This window comes from Anopheles marshallii, chromosome 3, assembly GCF_943734725.1.
Source record: "Anopheles marshallii chromosome 3, idAnoMarsDA_429_01, whole genome shotgun sequence".
In the NCBI taxonomy this organism is placed as follows: domain Eukaryota; kingdom Metazoa; phylum Arthropoda; class Insecta; order Diptera; family Culicidae; genus Anopheles; species Anopheles marshallii.
Genome location: NC_071327.1, coordinates 80,323,491 through 80,347,426, shown reverse-complemented (window position 1 = coordinate 80,347,426; position 23,936 = coordinate 80,323,491). Strand labels below are relative to the sequence as shown.

Sequence of the window (23,936 nt, the reverse complement as noted above, 5' to 3'; positions counted from 1 at the left end):
TAAGCAGCTGGAGAGAACATTAGAAACATGGCAAAATAAACAGTACAGCCCGTCTTCTAGGCCAAACCAAACGGATCGCAATTATTACTTATGTTCTAGCGGAAAGGCTGTGGAGACTCGTCGCATGACTTTCGTTTTGTTTGCGCGAGTCAGATTTCGTTCAACAATAGCGATACCCTCCACTCAGCAGCATGTAGTTAGTGCGCCACGTGTTCGGACGCGGCAGCCGTTACCGATACGCGCGCGTAACGCAGGTGTGCTGAGGATCATGCATAAGCTGCCCTTCTGAGAGACACTTGTGTTTTCAGTAAAACTATGGACGAAATTTGTGGGATGGGACGTGCATATTTATGTGTGTGTGTGTTTGTGTCTGTGTATGTTGGCGTTAAAAAATCGTTTCTCTTACAAGCGTGCTAATGTTGCGCCGGTGATGGATAGGATAGCGTTCTTACAACCTGATTGCGCTTCTTGCGTTTCATCAACCACCCAGCCAGCGCATCCCTTACAGACAATAAGGCTCTTTCAAACGGTTAAGAATTGTGGTAAGTGTGCGTAAAAGCAAGTGCGATTAGCTTCACCGCGACAATCAATCACTTCTTTCCGGGGACGGTATTGAGAGTGTTGGGAATACGAAACAGAAACGAACACAAATACAACGCAAAGTGGCACATTGGTTGGGTTGAAGATATGAGCGAACCAAGTTTAATTAGCTTTCGGTTTGGCCGCGTGCTTTGAAGCTAATCCATTACATCACTCATCGTCCGCCCCAACCAATCCTTCTCATTTGTATCATCCGCTACGGAGCTAATGTAACCATGTCACTAATATACGAAGCGCTTGCGCAATTGAATTGTTCGATTACTGCTGTCGAGGCATCAGTCAAATGTCTACTAAAGATTGATTATTTCGCTACGTCTATTGTATTGTTTCTGTTTGCGAGTTGCGTATCCTTGTGGAAGATTTCTTCTAGGTGCTGCTTGTCACTACTATCGAATCGTGAATAGTCCGTAATGTAACTTGTTTTTGGGGGAGGAGAGGGTTGGACTTTAGATTTTATCATTTTCCCACCAGCTTCTAGTTCGGAATGCTACATAACTGTATATCTCTGCTTGATTCTGCTGTACTGCCTACTGCTAGTTGTTACTATTATCATGAAACTTGAGAAAGGTTTCTCAGGAACAATAAACGAATCGACACTAGAGTGCTGGCGCCGTTATGTGCCCTTTAGTGTTGTTAGTTTTGATCTACTATGTTTGCTGTATACTGCGCATTGTTTGCACTCCGTTCAAACGTACAAATTCCAGGCATAAACACTGTTAAAACTCAGGTCAAACTATTTGAAGTGGTACTTTATACGCAAGTCAACATAAGCAATGAAACATAAATGTGACCATCTTTTTGTAATACCTCGGTCTCTACAGTTTCAATTCTTACTAAAGGTTATCAAAATTCTTAAAAAATAATAACTTTTCATGGCTTGGCATGGTTTATTTCCGTTGTCGCCGATTTTACCCATCTCAATCACTCTTTAAGTCGCTTTCGCAAACGTTCACCCACACAGATATTCCGTTTCCTTGTACACTTATATTATTACTAATTTGTTTTGTTCTTTTCATGCATTCCTTATGTAAACTTGCACACACTTTTAAAGTCACATTTCGACGAGGGTTTGGCCCCGTGGGTGACTGAATAGGGGACAAGGAAATGTAATGGAGTGAGCGAACAAAACAAAAAACCTTATCTTGTCTCAATAGCAAATACGACGGTACGCGCTCACTCATTTCGGACGACTCTTACAGCGTGAAAAACGTGAACGAATATAGTGGCTCGCCTTACTTAAACGCCAAAAGGTCGGAAAAATACAAATACTTCACAGATCGCATTTTCACACATTTGCTACCCCCTGCTGCTAGAACGATTTCTACTCTCTTTCTCTCAATATGCTGGTATCGCGTAAATACTTATAAACCTGCCTGTGCTTTCTGTGTATTGTATTTGATTACTTATTACTTACTCAAAATCCTCCATTTTTCACTGTCCGCTGTCTTGTTTTTTTTTTTATTTGTTCCGTCTGCTCTCGTGTCTTTTGCTTCAATATCACATTTACTTCAGAACCAAATCAATCTTATTAAACTATCAAAAATTCAAACATTCATACATCTAAAGTCGGTTTAGTTCTGTACGATTAATCGTCTCTACCCGAAAAAGAGAACGCATTTTAGCCCGTTTGGCGGGGTGTGTTGTGTGGTTTGCTTCTAGTTCTACACCTACAGAAAAATGTGTGCCTCTAGAACCACCATCGGATTTGATTTTAAACTCCTAGTTGCACCTTCACAAACGGTATGCTATCATTACGTTCAACGACACTCTGAGGTGCTTAGCTTGCTTAGCGCTACGAACTCTTTTTTCTATCGTGTTCCAGTTTCCCTTCGTTCTGGATTATGCTATGTATGATTGGAGTATGAACAACTGGTGATTACTCCCGTTCCGAATTCGAACAAGTTTTTTAAACGATCGGTAGGTAAGAAAAATCTTCCACTAAAGAGGAATTACACGCAAGGTTTGAATAGATGGAAATGAAATGTAAATTTTTGTTCTGCTATTCTGGGAGTTTATAACGTCCGCAGGACGATGCGTTGATTTGTATTCTTTTGTTTTATCTAGAATGACGATGGCAAATCTACATTCCTACTTTTTAATTGGATTTTTCTTTAAGAAGTTCATTTTGTTACGAGTGCTAGAGCCATTACTGCTCATTTACAACTAGTTCTGTTTCAGTTGTTTACCAATGAGCAGTCAGTAATCGTTACTCTATCGGTCTATTCTACGTTTTATCTACTTTTAAAGTACCATTATTATGGTTCTGTTCTATTTGTTTTCCTTATTTTTTGTTTCCGTTCACTTTTATTTCAACTACTTGAAATTTGATTTGCGTTTATTGTTTTAGAAGTGTTTCGTCAATCAAGTTTTGCTACTCTACTGACCACCACGATAGTCACGAGAATTTCTATTATGGGTAATACTTAACAAACGGCTCAAAATGGCTCACACAGAATTAGGACAACAATGAAGAGGATAATTACTATCACTAGAACCACGGAGTTGTATATTCCAGACAGCATTCCCTGGCGTTAGTCAGTGGCTTGATTTTACTTGTATTACAATTTTCATACAATTGCTACTTGCCAAACTGCAAAACAACTCAATGTATTGCGCTCGAACTCAAGCTAAAGGATAGTGTTTTGCTTTGTTTGGATATATGGTTGTCACCATTATTATTTTGATTATCTGTTATGATTGAACTGTACCAACAATGGGGAGGAAAAGATTCTAACATCATGTAACTGCATCCGTTTCACCATTGGATCCCTGAGAGGAAACGAATTTTTCTTCCTTGCTTCTTTGAATATATTTACGTGCAATAGCAGAAACAGGAACGAGGGTTAATACAAAACATAAACTATATTAAACGAAACGATTAGAAACAAGGTCAAACTCAAGTCAGTCGTGCTTAAGGAAAAAATCAATAAAAAAGATAATTCTGCTGCGTATAGTTTAAAGATTGTTTATTTCGTGTCGGCGTGTGTTTGTTTTTGTCTATCTTCAATAACGTTACTCACATAGCTCGCATCTTTCAGTACATCATTTTAATAATAAACATTTTTTTCCTTATCTTAATCATAACTCAAGCCCATAAAACAAATTTACTATGCGTTATATCAATACTTTTCCATTGATTTACTTCTAATTTTCCACGATTGTTATTACCAGGAAAGGTGGAAAAAAATCTACATACGACGCGATGCGATCACCCAAGCGAATCGTTTTCCGAATAATACCGGTGATCTAATGAGGCGCTAAACGGTAGCATCCGCGTATTACGGAAAAAAAGATTGGGCTACACGCTAAAGATGAGTAAAAATAAAAGAAAATGGAAGAACCAACTTAAGCTATACATTTCTCAATCGAACGGATACGTGTATCTATGTAAAAAAACTGAACCTAATAACGGATTTCCTAAAAATCAAGGCAAAATAGATTGGGAATACTTCAATGTGTGGATCTTGTGGATTAACGAATCCACCATCACCCATCCGTGCATCACTTTTAACTCGGTAATATTTTCCACTAAATGCAGCAAACTGTGTAAATGGTGTGTTGGTGGAAATATTGCCAGCGTACAGAGGATTCCGCGTAAATAATGGCCTGAAAACGTAATTATTTAATACATCGTGTTTAGGCCTAGCAGCTCGTTTCACGTTTTTGAACGATGAATGATGAGAGAGGAAAAAGGACCTTGTCTACCGACATAGCATTTGGGTCAATTCGTATGTTTGCTAGATTCACAGCCTGCGGATAGGCAACACAACTGTGAAAGCACAATACATTCTCCGTTTCTCTACTTTCAATCAAGATGTCGAAAGGACAACAATAGAAAACCGAACGAGCATATGGAGCATTCAATTCGTTACCGGCTCGTTTTAATAAGTCTGTAGCACAGTACAATTAGGGTTTAAAATAATGTTTCTACTCAATTTCACGTGAGTCGAAAAAAAGATACAACCGATATAAACATAATATCGTGATTGGCGGACAATATCACCAACGCTTCTACTACATTTCACCCATACGCAATAGTTTTGTACATCATGCAGTGTAAACTAAACCAGTGGTTAAAAAAAATGTTGTAGTTCAACCAAATTGCGTTTTGCAACATTCCCTAGCAAAATAAAACAAACAAACAAAATTATACAAATTCGGCTTCCTCTCTGTCATTTTCCCATTCAACAGTACAGGACGGGATGAAGAACCAAAAACCACATGCATTGGGAAAAAGGTGAAACATCAATTTGCGATGTTGTGGGTGTATGAATGAATTGATCACATCCTTTAGCTTCACTTTGGTTCCCGAGGACAGCAATTGTTTGCGTGGCGCATTTTTCTTCTCTTCATTCGACCGTGCACTAGTGAGAGGCTATCATTTTTGCGTTTTTGTTGTGTGCCTTTGCATCGTTTTGCAAAATGCAACAATTTGAGGATATCTACCGTTTTTGATTTTACTTTCACTACGTTCCGGCATGGCATCTGTTCCTTTCTTTTTACTCATTCTGTTCTGCGATGCGGACACGAATCGTACCTACATTTCATGTATCGCAGTATTTGCTAAGACTTTTGGCCTTCTTGGCTTTTCCTCAACCATTTACGGAAATACCCACACTCACACACTCAGGTGACTGGTGATGGATAACGCCTATCCCGTGCACTGTATTGACTGCCCTATGCCAAGCACGCCCGGTTGTAAATGGTGTGTAATTCATCTTCTTCCACTGCGTCTTCTGCTAACCAGCGACGCAGGTAATCACATTAACTACTAACAATAATAACGTATTGCATCTAGGGTTTTACTTTGTCTTAACTCTCATGCTCGGTGCCCATGGTGGCGGTTCGGTTCCGGATGCAAGTAAATACCTTCCACGGTGAAGATGGATAGTTCTGAAATGAAAGAAGAACAGTTGAATTATTCGAATGCCAACCAAGTTGGGGAAGAGTGATGTTCGTCTATCTAATTGTACACATGCAACATACCATCCGGCAGTTCGTATAGCTTTTTTGGCAACGACGCGAAATACCGATGGCGCAGAGCCTCATCCGCGCTTATCCGGTTGTCCGGATTAAGCTGCAGGAACGAGGTAGCCATCGTTTCGCCCTCGTTGATGTCGTACAACCGGGGAAAGCTCAATCCCAGTTTGCGGGGTTTGAAAAAGCCTACGAGAAGGATCGTAACAACATTACATTAATATGGAGTGACCAAGCGTATCAACGTAAAGCATAACCATACCTAACATTTGTAGCTTATACCCCGGTAAATGCGTTACCCCTGGCCACGTATCCTCCGTCGGTGTGCCGAGAATTTTGAAGATCTTATCCAACTGATCATACGTATCGCGAATGCCGGGGAATGTCGGCATACCGGTGATCATCTCCACAAAGATGCATCCCACACCCCAGATGTCGAGTGAGGTGGAGTACTCTGTGCTACCGAGCAGCACATCTGCAAAAGGAAAAAAAAATAGAGCATGTAGTAAACAAAACCGCTTCTCGCTGCATCGGGCATAACAAAACTTACCTGGAGGCCGGTACCATAGTGTGACGACTTCGTGCGAGTAGGTATGACTGGGAACACTCTTAGCACGGGCTAGTCCGAAATCGGCCAGCTTCAGCTCACCCATCTCGCTGATGAGGAGGTTTTGAGGCTTCACATCGCGATGCAGCACCCTTCGCTTATGGCAATACGAAAGCCCTCGCAGCAGCTGGAACAGAAACAGTCGCACGTTTCGGTGATCGAGCCCACCCGGATGTCGTTCCATGTACTGCGACAAGTCCGTATTCTAAAAGGTGAAAAGGACAGTACCGATAAACGTTATTAATGTAAACAAATCAAACTGGCAGGAGGTGGACAGGAATGATGGTTCAGCTCCCTTACCCTTACTGCCATGTACTAATTAGTATGAATAATTAAAACAAAACCTAATGCGGCTGAATTACCGCGGGCGAACACATTTGCCTCCGACTACGGGCAGTATGATCAGGAGTGTAGTGGTGGTTCGAAACCATAAATTACAGTTTCCATCGAAGCCACCCTATTCCTATCTTCCTATCAAAGGTAAGGTTTCCCCGATTGGTCTCGAATACCTGGTAGTGCCGTTGCCCTAATTATTAATTTAATTCAATTAATTGCCGTTGCCGTTATCCATGTTCGACAGCAAACACACACCGTTCGTTCAACGCTTAGCACACATACAATCACCTCCAGCAATGGGGAAGACAGAGCAAGTGTTTTCTAGTTCCAAATTGTGTGTCAGTTTCTTCCGTTCGAGCGAGTCGGCAGTCCCAAGGCGAAATCTTTCAGAACCGCTAGAAGTTATGGGGAACGCTCATTCGAACAGGATGTTAAAATCAATAAGGAATACAATGGGGAAGGAAGAACAGGTGCGTGATAAATGGTGAATATCAGTATGTATGCATCCAACAGGAGAGAGCGAAATGTTCAGGTCTCCCCGTTAATAGCAGTTGGGGCTGACAATGTAACAAGAGGAAGGAATACTTGATGCAATCTTGTTGTTCTATGCCATATCCTTCTCTTTGTTTCTAGCTGAAGCTGAACTTGTAATTTATGTACTCGTTTCCACCTTTACAGCAACTGCTGGTGCTTCCTTGCTAGAGTTTGTGCATAAGCTCCACCGCTGAGCAAGATGTACACAAACAAAAGCGACCCATTGTTTCCTTTGGGTTTGCTGATGCTACAACTTACTCACCATGGCATCTTGGAAACGGAGAGTCATAAAAAAATCGGAACACCTATCGCAATCAGTCCGGAGAAAACCTAATGCAAGCGAGGCAACCTAGTACCTGTGGACATGGATCTGTACGGAAGGTAAGACTTGCCTCATATCAACGATGAATTATGGGTGCGCTTGTTTCGGTTTGTATGTGGGGCATCGGAATTGTTGGTTTTGTACCAAACCCGATAAACATCCACCGCCCCCCCGCAAAAGCGCAGGACACAACAATGCTGGGAGTGTGTCATGTGGTGTAAACAATTTATGTTTTTTCCCCGTTGGCTTTTTTTCCGCACCGACACTGTTTAGATGATTTATTGCGGACGGGAAAACAAACCAATCTGTCAACCGCAGCAATTGAGCAATGGATGTGGTAATAATTGGTGTAGTAGAAAAATAAAGGCGAAACAACGAGCAGTTTATTAGGAGCGTTTTAAATTTCGTTCAGTAAGCTGATTGAAAACAAATGGGCCATTAATTTTTATACGGCATTTGCAAAATTTTGTTTTTTTTTATTGAATCTTTAGGTTTTCGTTTCTTTGTTAGGTTCGTCCGTATGATTAACCATTTTTCACAATCAACTGTGGAAAACGATCTGTAGCTGGAACAGCCAGTGTGCAACGTAGTGTCTCAATCGGTTCTGGCACGGTTGGACCCTTTCTTCTCGATTCTACCGATAATGATTACAAAACGGGAAAAAAATAAAACAATAGATACCGGGTGCACAGTTGGCAATTGTTCACAGCATGTTCCCAAAGCGGGAGAATGAGAACCGTTCGCCGAAACACCAAAACACGCAGCACCGGCAGACAATAAATCACACCCGAACGGAGAGGAAAATTGATGCTGAGCTGCGAAACCGGAGAATGTCCGCGCTGCCAGGGAAAGGTGCTTAGAAATTCATGACGAATTCCCATCTCGACCCATATTCCGCACCATCAGAACGCCACACTGTTGCTGCCGAATGCTGCTGCTACTGCTACTAAGCTTCCTTCGAGTTTTCCACTAGCCAGTTAGACATTCCCACACCAACGGGGAAAGGCAATAAATAAAATGTACTGAACGTTCTCCCCTCCGGTGGTGTTCCACCGCGTGTGGCGCTATTCCCTGCAGTATGGAGAACCCATCATGCATTCCCGACATACTTTGCCATCTCCTCCAGCCCGGAAAACACGCAACACGACAAGCACGTCTCGCTTTCTTGAACTAGAGGGAGCTTTAGTAAAACGAATGACTTCAACAACTAATAAAAGGTAATAAATAAGTACTAAACCGTGGTGAGGTTAGAAAATGATCAAATAATACCGCCGGATTCTTCAAGTGCTGGCAACTACTCCACCGCCGGGTATTCGTGGTGGATTGTACCGGAGCTTGAAAACTTGCTGCTCGAAGCGTACTACTTACCACAAACTCGAAGACGAACGTGAGCGTTTCGCGCGTGTGCACGATGTCGTGCAGGGTCACGATGTTCGAATGTTTCAGTTCCTTCAGCAGGGATGCTTCGCGTATGGCCGTGAACGGTGCACCTTCCTCTTCCTGTAACCTGATTTCCTTTAATGCTACCACTTGATTTGTTAAACTGAAACGATAGAAAGGCACGAGACGGGAAATTAGCTTCCGTTTTGATGCTGCAGGTGTGATGGTGAAGATGAATTAATGTTCACTGCCGGACGGACAATAAGTTATGTGTGTGAGGGACTAAGGCGAATAAAAAAAAGAAGCATACAAAAACGTGCCCCAAAGGCATTCCGATTCGTGTGCAACGGTGTCGTTATCCTTTATCCGACCTAAATTCGATTAGAACGCTTCAAGATTGATGGCAGCCGGTTTGGAGATAAATGACGATCACTTTATTTTGCAAAAGTGTATGATATTTGGCTGTGCTCGCTGTACCGCTTCAATGGCTGTGGGCTAAACAACGATGGCTGGTAGCAATACATTCTTCGCCGGACAACAAATGCTCGCATCCCTTCTGCTGTCAAATTTTACAGCTTCACTTGAAATGGAATAAGTTTCCGAATTTGGTAGCCCCAGCGGACACGACTCGGTTCACTGTCAGATACAATCCACAAGAAAATTAGTTCTTCACTGTAGTTGCCCACCGTCCGCCATCCCCGGGTCCGTCTATTCCATCGTAACTTTTGTCGTCGTATGAATTTGGAAACTTTTGACAGAAATGTCTGCGTAACGACCAAATTCTCGCTCCCCTCATGGCGCAAAGTTTGTTGCTTAAGGAATGCCAACATAAAAATCCTGTCCACACAAGAAACAGGTTAAAGTTCGGTGGTAAAGGTTATAAAGAAAACCGAACCCATCCTAAACACAGTACAAAACAGCAGAGAGATACCAGTTTTGTTGAAGAATTCCGACCAAGCACAAAAAATAACCAAAAATACGGACAAATATTCGTCCCATGGAGAAGAGCCAGACTAAGCATCTCGAGCAGCAGGTTAAAACTTATCGATTTTCGCACAGCCTTGGGTCACCGAACGGAGCAAAACAACAGGCATGAGTAGTGGGGTGGGGGTGGGCAAACAATTTCACGAATGTTGCCTGCGTGTGTACGAAGGGAGAGAAAATGAGAGCAGAAAATGAAGGGATTATATGGTACACGTTCGGTGCACCATTTGGCACAGCATTCTTCGGGCCAGCAGTGGCATGAAAGAAGTTTTCCAAAGGCATCTCGAAGTGTGTCATCGGCTGGCCGGGTTGACATTGGGCGGCACACATTTTGTGAGTGTGTGAGCGCAAACATTCCGGTGAAAAAAGTCCCCATCGCCAACCCGGCGGGGCCATCATCAATGTCGTATTCCATTTGGGGAGATTGCTGCAGGAAAATGGTGCTTTTGGAGGGATCGAAATATGAAGCTTGATTGGAACGGTCAAGGGTGCAGGAACAAAAAAAAGGGAAACGATTCTCAATAACTAGGTCACCAGAATACGGTTTTGCATATACGTCCAACAAAGATGAAAAAATGATCATATTTAAAAAAATAAGCTCATATGTTTGTTGTTTGCACAAGATTTTTTTATAACAGGAAACGACAATTTATTAGTGCAAAATACAAAAATGAAAGCAGCAATCGGAAATTTCAAATAATATCAACAAGAACCCTAAAAGTTCCAACAATGGGGGCCAAAAACAATGAAAAAACCTTATTTGCATATCTTTAACTTTATCAGAAAAGATAACATCGATACATTCAAACACCCTCACAACAGGTATGGAAACAAATCGCTTCTTTGTTCCGAAGAATTTCGGCCAATACCAACCTCATTTGCTGGTCTAATCGCTTAATTCCCTTCTGCTCTCATTTCCAATTAATCCTCCGACTGCTTACCTTCGTTGTAATAATACACTAGACGACTTGCACACCATCTTCTTTCACCAAACGCAGTCAATTCCATCGATTGGATGGTCTAATAATCATTGATTAGTAGCGTCAGCAATGAAGCTGGACGGCAAAGACAAAAACAAACAACGCACAAATAACTTCAATGTTCCGAAGAGAAACTTGACAAACCAAACCCAAACGCACCTTACTGTGGAAGCATTTTCCAAACATCCCGTCCTTGGATTTCGATATGAATCAGACGAATGTCATTTGAGGATTAAGCGACTTATTGTTGCTTTCCTGTTTGGCGCGAAAGGTCTCGGACGAGCTGTGATCGAAGTTAAGGCAACGATCAACCCCTGGCTCACCATTGTTTATGATCCATTCGTTGCACTAATCCTGCGAGAGCGTTCATCGAGTGCTAAGGCAGGATTAAGAAGCTGCCCGATACCGGACTGTTTCACTGAACTTGTACCGGGTAATCGGGCTGGTGGAAGTAATCAACAGGAACGCATTCGTCGGTAGGCTGTTTGAGGCACCATCCTTAACGCCGTTGTAGTGGCATGCGACCCCATCAGGAACGTCTTCCTGATGACTTCATTGGCTGGAGAGTTGCGAGGAGTTCGCAGCAAGCAGATTGAGACGAGTTGACAAGCCATTATCATCCAACCGTTACGATTCGATGGCTTTCCGCTGAGATCGAACGATGCTGAAGGATGGGAGCAGCAAGAAATGATTCTTTTGTTTCTCCATTCGTCGTCTTTGTTTTGCTTCGGTGAGATCACAACAACGACAACGAGCCAACTGTCGGCTTGGTGAACCGAAAAGCACGTAACGTAGGCAACAAAATTAATTTCAACCATTTTCGGATAACGGTACGAGTTGCTGGCTAGCTGGTGGGAGATGTTTTTGTTATTTTCTCCCCCGATTATGTTGCCTCCCTTGCGCGGGAATAGAAATGCTGTGAGTCGCGTAATGTCTTTCGCTAGCTTGAAAAAATAAATCTTGTCCTTTTTCCATTAATAAACTTCATGATTTGATGTCCTATTTTGGGTCGAAGTAATAATTCCCACATTCAACGCATATTTTTATGACAAATCATTTACTACCGGAAACACAATGGGACCGGTTTCGGTGCGTCCGTGGGTCGTCTTTTGTTCAAATTCCTAATGAACAATCAAGATTCCTAATGATAGGACCCATAACGTAGACACAAAGGATCAGTTCAGTAAACTGCTTCACTGTTTTAGGACGAATTAATAGTTTCGATAGATTATTCTACTGAAATTAAAATACTTTTCTACAGCTTCACCGTGGAAGCAATGATCCGTTCAATGGCGTTAATGACTTCTGCCGTTCGAAGTACGGAACTGTCATTAATCACTTCGGCTAAGCCCGTTATAGGACTAGTTTCGTACTATGATTCGTTCTATCTTTCTTCAAGATTGCCGGTAGCACGTTAGACAAACGAAAGGAAATATCGATCGATGCATGATTACTGTCATGGTCGGCTAAGATAGAATACAGCGAAAAGGCAAGAATAACAAACAAACAAAGTAACGGCCACATCATCATTAAACTGCGAAAAAAGCCTTGAGTTTAACCGATAAATCTGATTTAACAAATAATAAGCATCGTATTGTTTGCAATATTGATCAGCAGGACCTAAAGAAAGGTTTATGCACCTAATTTCCAAAAGAAAAGAACAAGATTCTTTTCATCCACACCATTTCCAAATGCGTATCGTAAAAATGAACCTTTCATCTGTTCAGTAGCTCAACAAAAATACCCTTCTATTTGGTTTCGATCAAAAGTTCCCGCGAAACGAAGAAAAGAAAACTATAAAAGCAGACCAATCACAAGAGTTACGTTTCTACGGGAAAGTTTCTTCTACACTCTTCACTCGCAAAAGACAATGTTTTGCGTTGCCGCTCGCCTCCTTTAAACACAATAAACTTTATCGCTCGCAAAACGGCAAAATCCCGTCGGGCGAGGGTCTATTTGTGGGGGAGAGTGAGAAAGGCGGAAGCCAATTTCAACATTATGCGGTTTGTTGCAGCAGCAAACTTTGGCAGCTTTTTGCCTCTGGTGCTGTGTGCTGTCCCTTCATCCGTATCATCAGCTGCGGGTGACCTTTTTTGCGTGAGGAATATCAAACAAATGCTAACGGAAAACTAAATCGTTGATAAAATGCTGGCCGTGGGGAAAGCGGGGGACGCACTACGAATACAGAATGTCGCCGAATGAAGATTGACGTCGATAGTGTCGTAGAGGTTGAAAGGAGAACCGCATTATACACACACACACACTGGGGAACGTACGTCTGCTTAGTCGCGATTTAGAAATTTCGATTCGTTTGTTGGTGAAGCTGATTTGGAAAAAAGGCACTAAAACGAGGAAAAGCGCAAAGGTCAATGCAGTTTTTATAGACGACACAAGAAACTCCGCACCACAACTCCCATCGTCCACACCCAAAACATAGATTTGAACGTTTCTGCTCGATCATAAATACCGGACGCACCGGTATCTAGCTTCGGCGGACATGCTTCTGCTTGACAAAGCGAATATTTATCGTGCTAGGGTACGTGTTGTGTGTTGCGGTGATTGCAAAATGTTCACAGTTTTATTGATCTTTTCACTCAATCGAACAAAACGATGGCAAACTGCACGCTCTCCAGAGCAGTTACATGGCAGGAAATGCTTCAAACAACGTCCATCAAAAAACGATTTATGATGCAAACTTCTTTTTTTCTGTCTTGTGATGAAACAGCTCTTTAATGTACAGCGTGGATGTACATTAAGCATAATGTTTTCCTTATGCTTCCCTGTTCAAATGTATGCGCCTTGAATAAAGATTTATTGTTTGTTTTTCTCCTCGAATGCTCCGAGATGTTTGCGAGTTTGAGAAAACTCTTCTGCATGGAATAGTACTCTTTCCATTAGCTGCAACAATACATAACCAGATAATGTAGCAGCCAGGATACATGGAATGATACTCATGAGAATACAACAGAAAACATTGCGCACACAAAAATAGACATTAAGACAAAACGTAAGCATAATTTATGAAGTTTCATCGGCACAAGCTGTATGTTATGAACCATCAGACTTGTAGCAAACAATGCATGAAAATATGAAGATATCTTGATAAAGTAACTACTTCAATCGTAGGATAAATGTTGCGAAAATATGAACCCTTTTGCGTAGAATATTGAATATTTCTACAACCTTTATTACAAACGACTTCCATCTCAATATTCGCACATTGTTCTTTCCATTTTTTCATACGCAAAGCAATCCATTTAGATGGCGCTCAGAATGACATTCTTTCAATCGACATGTTTTCGACTACGTTATCAAGAAAACAAAAAAAAACTCATCTCACCGTGCCAGTATTGACACACGCATGCCAACAGTCGAGCCAAAAAAAAAAAGCGTCTCCAAGCGTAGCCTTCGTTTTATGGAGGTCGATTTTCATAAATAATGCAATAAAATTTAAATTTCTTTATGGCCTCGCTTTCACTGCTCGCTGGGTACGGTGGTATTGGATCACCCTATCTGCTCTTTCTTTTTTTATTTCCTCAATTGCCCTTACCCGAATGCCCATGGGGAGTATTCCGGGTGGACAAATATCGTTGGCAAATTGTCCAGGATTAGGTCAGAATACGTGCTCATGTCACCGTGTACGACGGTATAACTACTGGCATTTAGGACTTTTGGGCCAATGGAAAAGATTGGCTGTTATGCGTGTGAAGATGGTAGAAAGGATGACAAAATGTGAACGCATTGTTGTGTGTTGTGTGTGTCCGTGTGTTTTATCGATCAACGCACGAGCGGAATACAATGACGGGAACACCCGTTGTATTTTTAAGAGGTAATTGATTTTCCATTAAACTGAATCAAAATCAGGACACCTTTTTCTCTTGATCTAATTTGAGCTTAGTCTTGTTCCTAGAAATGACACACTAACCACAGTTAACGGTGCATTTTCTATCTTTCTCGCTCCATTTATACATGTATAAGTTTAATTAGTTAAACGAAAATATACACAGTAATAATTTCTTATAACTAAAGTAATTGATCTGGAGTATACTTACTTGCTATAACCCTTAAATACCGTTGCGTAGGATCCTTCACCGAGTTGCTCTAGTTTAATATAAGCATCTGATTTGCCGAATGGCGAGTCACCCTGCGAATGAAAGTAAAAACAAGAGTTATTAACTCTTCTGTTGCAAGAAGGTATCATATAATGCATTACAGTTCTGTAAAGCAAAACCTTTATACGCAAACAGCAAAACCCCATGGAGACGCCTGGTATGTCATGCCCGATGAGAAAAGAAAGCCTTTCGTGGAAAATAACGGTCTCAGTTGAAAACATGGGGCAATAGTTTAACATTTCTTATGTTACGAAAGCAAACGGAAACCTTACAGTATGGTTAGTAGCAGCGAAGATACATAAAAAATGTAAAGTTAAATATCCAGCGGACCGTAGCTTGATGAAACTTTTAGCACTACTATCGTCGGACAGGAATGTTAGAGACGGAAAAGGTTTGGGCAAACCCATCACGTAAAGCTTCATGCTGAACTACTGAAACTGTTCCGTTCTTACTGACCCGAACAGATACGGTTCGTTGGATAAACGAAAGCGATGCGTAAAAATGCCAGATCCAAATTCGGAACAGCTTTAACCATTTATCCAACGCAGACAGGCTGACGCACTTCAGAACAGAGAATGAGTGGTAAAAGATGGCGTGAATTTTATTTAGGAATTTGTCTGGTGTTTGAGAAACCTTGCTTTACGCAGCAAATCCGTTCAATACGATGTTTAGCAAAAAAGTTCCATAAAGAATCTCCAAAAGCTGCACCTTTCTTCGGAAGTTCAAATATCAAGAGGAGCGTGATTTAGAGTTCATGCAGCAGTGAACATCTGTTCAGTTGTTTATTGTTTTTTGTAAAGAAAAATAGTAAACGGATGACATATCTCACGTTGATGTAGGGTTAACGGTAGGTAGCTTTGTTAACTTTATTTGCGCAATTTTATTTATTTTCTTAATTTGTTTTAAATTTTCTTAACTTTTCAATATTTTCTATAAGCAAAAAAGGTCTTTTCTTATCAAACTAAGAAAACTTAAAATATTATAATGAGATTAATGTTAGTAAAAGCATTTGTTTGGATGCAGCTGAATCCAGCAGAATGAATAAACATCATTTGAATTTAAAGCTTTTCAACTGTACCACACCCATTTGCTACAATGCTTCTTCAATGCCGCACAGAACACTTTTCACCTGCAATACAAAATTCCGATGAAAATGACCCTATAACTTCCCTCCATCAACAACAACCGCGGGTTACTCAATCGTGCCATTCGCTCGTTACTTTGTTGCAACGGAATTACTTCCGGTTTTCGGTAGCTGAGTAAGCAAAAGGAAAAATGGTAACCTCTCCAAAAGTCAACTGCAGCGTCCACAGATCGACAGTGTGGTGTTGCAAGCAGCAAAGGAAAAGCAAACCATCTCCTACAAAGTGGGCCCCATTTGCTCACCACTCGAAGCTGAAGCATTTCTCTAGGGGTGGTTCGTCGGACCGTCACCAAAAGTGGTCTCCTCTTGGTGGCCCAGCAGGACACATACTGGTGCAGGACACATGACGGGGGTCAGTATATGAAAAGAAACTCTAAAACGAACACAAACCGTGATGCATATCTTCCAAGAAAATGCACTAGGACATAAAATATTCTTCAACTAAGCTGTAGTTGTTTGTTTATATACAAGAATTTCAATTGTAAAATACCTATTACATAAAAAATTGTATGTAACAAGCTCTTTGTCATATATCTTCAAATCTCTTTAGATAACAATAGGGTAATTTTGAGGATACATCACAGTATGGATCTAACTGCGGAATGTTTATACGCCAAATATTTCATCTTAACCGTACACTTACACAGCAACACTGTGCAATTTGCTCTGCTTTGGCAAAGATTTACTGTTTGACACTTTTTGGTGGCAAAGCGTTGTTGTTGTCTACCTTGCACCAAATGCATTGCCACCACAACCAATAGCATCGTAAGGTCACGTTATCCGAAGACGACCCACCACACCATCGTAAGGATCGGAAAAAGAAACCTTTGCTCCGGTCGGTTAGGATTGTGGCGTGATCGGTAAATATTTACGTTGTAAAACTTATTCCATTGCTTGCTGTAAATTTCCGCTTGACTGAAAGCCCCGGTTTAACCCCGTCTTAGCACCAGAGCAAGAGTCGGTGTGCTGGTAAAGAAAAATAGATGCCTTCACCCTCGAACCACCCTCGATGGATCAGAGTTCGGGGGGCGTTAGAAAGCTTGGAAAACGTTTTCATTTCCGCACCGAGCATGAGAGCCAGGGTGGGAACAAAATTGGATCCTTTTAACAATGAACCATTGAGTGCTACCATGTGAACGGAAGGTGGCACGCTGCTGTATAAAGCGAAACTGCATCCGTTGCAATCTGCTACTGCCACATAAAGGAGCAAGATCACGACCGGTCACGGACAGATAGAGATCTCTTGGTTGCAATATCTTTCTGGCAAGATATATTACCACTGTGAACCTTTTTGGCCGAAAAAGTGGGAGAAAAGCTCTCCATTACCGCGAATGGCCACTATGTTACACCACCACTTTTACATAGGAGTACACACAACGTAATACGACGGCGACGACAATATGTGTTGACACAATTCTGTTGGCACAAAACGGGGTGTCGTCGTGTCGACGGTGGTTGCTCTGTTTGTTCGTATATTAACGCCCCAGGATAAGCCAGAAATGTTAACGTATTTCAAGTTTCGGAGAAGTGAAAGCAAAGCAGTTTACTGTTATGATGTTTGGTCGGTAAATTTTACCCACAACTTGGTCTGTTTGCACCGAAGGAGATTGAGCTTTTGGTATGATTTTATTCGTGTCGCAGAGTGGACATTGGAACACAAAATTACTATTGGAGTTTTATGTTAGCTTTTTTACGGGAATATATAACGAAAAAAACAGGACACATCGCAGCAGAAAATCAAATTAACTTCACTAACATCATAATGTAATTTTTATTTTAAAGAATTGTTAAGAATTTTCACACATTCTAAAAAGATTTAACGATCATTATCGCCATTGACTATTCCCAATCGAAATTTGTCGAATGCTTTTCCTGTGATACCCTTAGCATTATACATGACTATTTCTTGTATTGTTCTGTTCAAAATCGCTTGCCCAAGTTATGCAAAATATTACAAATATTACACTAAGTTGCTGCTGTTTTTGCATTTCATTTGACGTACCCGAAAGGACGCAGGAAACCCGGACAGTACAGAAACGAGTAAAGTGTTTCCATGGTTGATGACTCGAGTTTTACCGTAGCTGGACATTGAAGTACATCCCTCCGGGGACTGAAGCACGAACTTTCGTTTCGAGAAAATAATTTTTGCATTTCCATTTTTCAACAGAAGTAACACTGCCGGACCAAAAACCATTTCCAGCTCTTTTTTTTCTCCCCCGAGAGGACGAAACGAGAAGCAAGAGTGCTAATAATGGACGCTAAAATTAGCAGCAAAATGGAACAGTAATGAATATGCTAATACTCCGCACATAACTGAGGGGTGAGCTTAGGGATAAATTTTGTTACATTCTCATGCTGTTTCGCAACGAAAAGAGAGCTTTTGCTGGTTGTAATTTTGAGGTCCACAAAGTGGTATCTTATATACCAGTGTGATAGTGGAAAGCATAATTGACATATTAATTTCTATGGTGAAATTATTTTCATGTGTAATTCGTAATAATGTCCCATGAAATATAAATTGCGCTCAGTTGATATAAATGAAAACAAAAGATATAAAAAAAGTTGTAATGCCATATGCACATTTATTTTTGGATCAAATTCCATTGAAGTTCAACAGTCACGAACATATTTGCATCATTGTTTGTTCAAGGTATAAATGTCTACGCCACCTTCACAGAAGCAACGCCACAAATACATCCAAACGAACAACCCATGGAAAAGTACTTGCCAAAGTTGATGAGAATGAATATAATCCATCATATAGTTTTTTTTTTTTTTTTCAAAATGGATTTCAAATTAAAAGGTCATCATTTTAAGCTTGATTGGTACGACAATCGCCTTTCGTATGTGTTGTGTGTGGTTCGGAGAAACGTTATATATCGTTTTAATAATACATGACCACCAACATAAGAGAACGCTTAGAATAAGAGCCCGTTTAGGGGGAAAAACGTCACCCGCGACAGCTGAGATTAGCAATTTGATTCCTGTACGATGAGCAGCACGCAAGCGACGAGAAAGTTTGTTTCATCGTCATCAGTACGCGGAAGTGAAATTTAATTTCCATCACGCACCACCAGCAGGACGGGCCTTTCGATCCAACACGACCAAGCTGGAAAGGCAAACGTTGCCGGAAACCGCAAAACCCCCGAAAGGACTCGCTAAGGTCGTTAAGATCAGTCGAGCTTGAAGTGTGACTTCTGGGTGCTGGTGAAGTACGTTCGTATGCGTGTGCATGGATAAATCGTCCACTTAAGGGCCATGAAATAGGTCACGAGCTCGTGTAGTACCGACAAACATGTGCTCGGCCGATAGGCTGGGATGCCATGGCGGAGTGGATTTGATTGAAAATGATGCGGTTTTCCCCCCATGGGAAGAGACGACCGAAGGGGAAGAAGGCCCCGTTTGTGGGTGGCGTACCGAAAACTCCTGCGGTAATTTTGAACGCCAGTTCCCACTTTATTGTTATTATTATTATTATTAGAGACCAAAGCTATCTACAACCCATGAAGCGCATAAAATTATGCATAAAATGAGTATTACCATCGCTGCTGCTATTAACATTATTCAAGGGATCTGTTTTGACAAGTGTAAGGACAAGCCGCTATGCGGTTGTATGCTCACTCGCACACATGGTAAGGCTCTTCACATTTACCCCCAGGTGAGCAAAACTTTCTCTATGTCGCTTACGAAATATTTCCACCCCGACACCGTTGATTGTCTAGAGACTCGTGGAAGGTTTATGGCGTCTTCTAATTGTGTATGATGCTGCGTGAGCAGGGAGAGAAATATGAAGCCGCTTCAGAAGCTAATGACGCTAATACGTGAAATTGCATAAAATAATGCTTTGAAGAAACGAATACTATCTTAGCGAATGTATAATTAAATACACATTGCAGTTATCAATTTTATATTTGACGAAGTACCAGGCGTCTCCATGAAAATTTACTATAAAAAAATTATTCCGAACAAAGAGTAAAAAATATTCTGTCACGAATGACTAACAGAAAAATATTCCCATTCAGTTCACCACTTTATTCGTCATTCAAATTGAAAGCAGCTTTGCGATCAATTCCTCTCCACAAACTCTACCAGTTTGTTATCAAAAAGCAGTCAGCACCAGGTTTTACTCCCCACACACACACATACACACCCACACACAATAGTATTTTGGTGGGCAATGAAATTCAATTTTTCCCTTCCCGAAGATAAATTCTGATTGCAAAGCATATTCAAATATTTTTCCCACTATCACATCCCGCAGGATTGCACAACGGCAGTTGATTTTTATTCCGGTTCGTCGAGTCGAACCAGCGACGCGGCGGTCGAGTCTTACGTTTGAACCGTTTGTGAAAGGTTGCTTAAGCTTTCGCAGCATTGGCCAAGCACCAGCGAATGTGTTCATGAAAATCACATACCACTAAAGCTTCTTTAAGAGAGCCCTTTATGCTCGTCGGGTGACGGTGAAGCAAACTTTACTTGAGGCAACTTATTTTCTCCTTTGCTTGCGCCTTTTGTTAACGTACGGTTTTGGGTTGCATTTACTTTAACTTTTTTTGTGAATTTCCTGCTTTTTGATGTGGTGGTGTTTCTACCCGTAAACAGTTGCAAGCAAACGATGAAGGAAGAAATAGTAACTTCCTTCGTTTGCTTGAATTGATGTTGTGAAAGCGAAAAGAAAAAAAAACGATAAAATGGAACAGAAAGAATTGCCAACGCGTTTTCTGCAAGTTCGGGTACGAAAATATCACAAAGACTTCCTTGAAGAGATGGTAAACGAACTGGAAAACTTTCCCAACCACTCAAAGTAAATGTAAAAAAGTTAAGCACTCTTGCTGAATGAATTTCTTTTGCCGCACAATCAACCTTTGGTTGGCACCTTCAAACAATTGTAGTTGATTGAACTGCATCCAACGTAAAGAAGAATGAATTGTTGTCAAACTCATAACATAAGTTAGTAAATTTGTTATTAAACCGAGCAGTTAAAAGCCTTAATGTTATCAACAATGCTAAATAAGTCTTTAAACAAAGTCTGCAACAGTCTATGTTTCATTTGTAACATAACTTCAACCAATGCAAAGTGTTCTCATCTTAACTAAGCAAACATAAATCCACGCACCAAGGTTGTTCGTCAGAAACAAAAAAAAAACTGAAAGTCAGATAACGAAACTACCTCGGAAGCGTTGTTGTGCATCATTTATGAGACAAGATTCGTGCCCATGCATAACTATCTTCCTTTTTCCATTTTTGGTTGAAATGCTCTGATAAGTTTTTTTCTTGGTTTTTCTTTTCCTTCACATATAACGCACACTGGTTCATAGTTTATGATGATTTTTCCCCCAGTAAATCTTTATGAATTGTGTGTTTGATACAGTAAACACGGTATTGTACTAAGTACAGAGCGTTTACTTTACGTGTTAGAAGATGGAAAGAAGATTGATTAAAATCGATAAAAAGGTGAGAAAATTTTCAATCACGAAAAAGTTTCTAACAACAAAAGTAAAACTGCTACATTGCAGCCAGATTGTTATAATAGTTTAAAACAAACACACAACACAGCATACCATACATAGAGAGAATAAGTGTTTTACTTACACCCTACCAAAACAAAGCACACAAATGCACCATCCATTTTTATCAACCTCTAGTAGCATTATACTGTTTGCCTGTCGGTTATAAAATCCCTATCATCAGCTATGCAGCCACCAGTAATAGGAAAAACCAACAAAAGCGTAAAAAATAAAATGACAGTCACAAAACGGTCCTGCTACTGCAGACAAACTTTGGGTATGTTTTCGTATGCAAATGAACGAAAGGGGCCAGAAAACGTCAAAATGAATGAACGGGATTTTTCCACATTTTTCATCGTCAGTGCTCTTTTTAGCACAGCAAGGCTAATGCGGAATGGTGAGAGGGGCTTTTCTCCCTGGACGAATAGGTCATCATTTGTCGTGCCATCATTTTCAAACCGGAACGTGTGGAGAGGATTTAAAACAGAAAGTATGTGTATATATTTTGCAAAAAATAGAGACTGTCAGAGAACGTTTCGACAGTAAGGCACAATAAGCTCACACGATGTTCTGTCGGGGAAAGTATGCCACGTTTGTGTGCGTTGACTCTATGAAAGTACTTTATCCTGTCGGGACCTGTATCTTTTTTGGAAGTGTTCAGCAGCGAACACACGGTATACATTTTTTAAAACATCCCCAAAACATTTTGCGAGACACACTAAGTGTTTCAAAACATATTCTACACCAACCGTCAGAAAGTTGACTGTTTTTGAATGTGAATGATTAATAGTGGCTTTCTGCAGTATTTTTGGAGCTTTTGCTAAGGGCCACTTTAGCTTCCTCGCACATACCTAAATAGAAAGACGCACCTGAATGGTACATCCACCCGCTTGTCAAGAAAATGGTATTTAACTTACCCCGAATGCACTAAACCGTTTTCTTCTCGGGTGCGGGTCATGCTTGTTCAAGAACACTTCGGATTTCGGCCGGGGTGGCTTCTTAGGTCGCATTATCACACGTGTTTCCTCCCGGATGTCGTCGTCCAGCAGCTTGCTGTCGGACGATACCGATAACTGCCGATGGACGCGTTCGTGATCGCTTACTCTGTTCCAATCTGAAAGAAAAAGAGCGAAGAAAATCGTGAGCATAGTTAACTAATCGCATCGATCCAACGTTCTGTTGAGGAAAACACTTTCGAACAGTCCAACTTTTCACTGAATTATGACGTTTTGATTACTTCATCACTTTCAAACTTCATGTTACTGATTCCATCCCACGACAAACAAACTACACTCCGTATTATTTACTCATCACTACACACCAGCTGCAGCCGCTGCTGTCGGGCTGTAAAGTATACGCAGTTAAACAATTTGCCAACTCGAATGTACAAGTTGCACGTTACTCAAACACTATCGATAGAGAATGCTTGCGACGATAGCAACACGAAGGTACGGCAGTAGTTCATCAAAGCAAAACACTAACCAAACGCATTTGCATTACGAACTACGGCGGTATAGCGTATATTCGCCCGTTCAACCATTTCTTCAACTTCACCATTTCTAAGCCCAACACACCCCCAACCAACCGGGTGGACAAATATTTATCTTATAACCTCGCTCGAAATTCACTCAGCTTAATTTGTTTGCAGTATCAACTACCAACGCTGTTAGGTACCGATGGTTCCCGATAGAGGCACCACAGGCTCTGGAGTTATCCCAAGAACTGGATTATAACAACATTTGCCTCTTTCAAAGCTCCCCAACCATCCCTTCCCCCCCATCATATCAACTAAAGTTCAAGTCTAAGAAAGCTTTCGTACCGCAGCAGCACCAGCAAAGACGTTGCCGAGTGCATTTTACTACGCTTACCATCGGGGATTTATGTTACCAATCATGGGTTTGGGTTCGGGGAAAATTGTAACGGGAGCTAAATTTAATTCGCACCGTTGCCGGAAGTGATTTTTCCCTCTCCCCCGGTCGTTAGCGAAAGGAAATTCGCTTCGCAACGATACAGGATTATGATAGCTCGTGGTGATGATGGAAGAAATTGAATCCTGGAAGGTACAATCTGTTGGCAAGTGGCAAGCGCACCAAGCTTTCGAAGTTGAGAGCTTTTACTCGGAAGGTATTATTCTTCACCAAAGATGCAAAAAAATTCACTAGAAACGGAAGCGCAAAAACAACCAAATTTTTAATTGCTTTTAGAGATTTTTATTTATGACATGATTTATTTTTTATTCAAAAATACTTTTGATCTTTACACTCTTGATGACGGTTTAAAAATGAGAAAAATATAACCAAGATACAAAATTCCCACAGGTAATGGTAAAACTGATTCCCAATTGAGTGTGAAATTAATCGAATACGGAACCGGGATCCGTCAGTGGATTCTACAAATCGGGTTTTCAGCCGGGAAAATCTACCACAACCATTCACGTGCAACGCAGCGGTGAT

The 23,936-nt window shown here is 41.0% G+C and overlaps 1 protein-coding gene across 1 annotated transcript in view; it reads right to left on the bottom strand.

Annotated features, from left to right (window-relative positions):
• Positions 1 to 5,324: 5,324 nt before the first annotated feature.
• LOC128713704 (cyclin-dependent kinase 14) overlaps positions 5,325 to 23,936 on the bottom strand; it is a 66,702-nt gene continuing 48,090 nt past the window's right edge. Inside the window, exons 3-9 of the mRNA XM_053808566.1 lie at positions 22,401 to 22,597; positions 14,773 to 14,864; positions 8,745 to 8,919; positions 6,128 to 6,389; positions 5,840 to 6,052; positions 5,587 to 5,766; positions 5,325 to 5,493 (exon numbers count right to left, since the gene is read on the bottom strand). Coding sequence (XP_053664541.1) covers positions 5,420 to 5,493; positions 5,587 to 5,766; positions 5,840 to 6,052; positions 6,128 to 6,389; positions 8,745 to 8,919; positions 14,773 to 14,864; positions 22,401 to 22,597 — 1,193 coding nt within the window. The 3' untranslated portion in view covers positions 5,325 to 5,419. The remainder of the gene's footprint in view (positions 5,494 to 5,586; positions 5,767 to 5,839; positions 6,053 to 6,127; positions 6,390 to 8,744; positions 8,920 to 14,772; positions 14,865 to 22,400; positions 22,598 to 23,936) is intronic.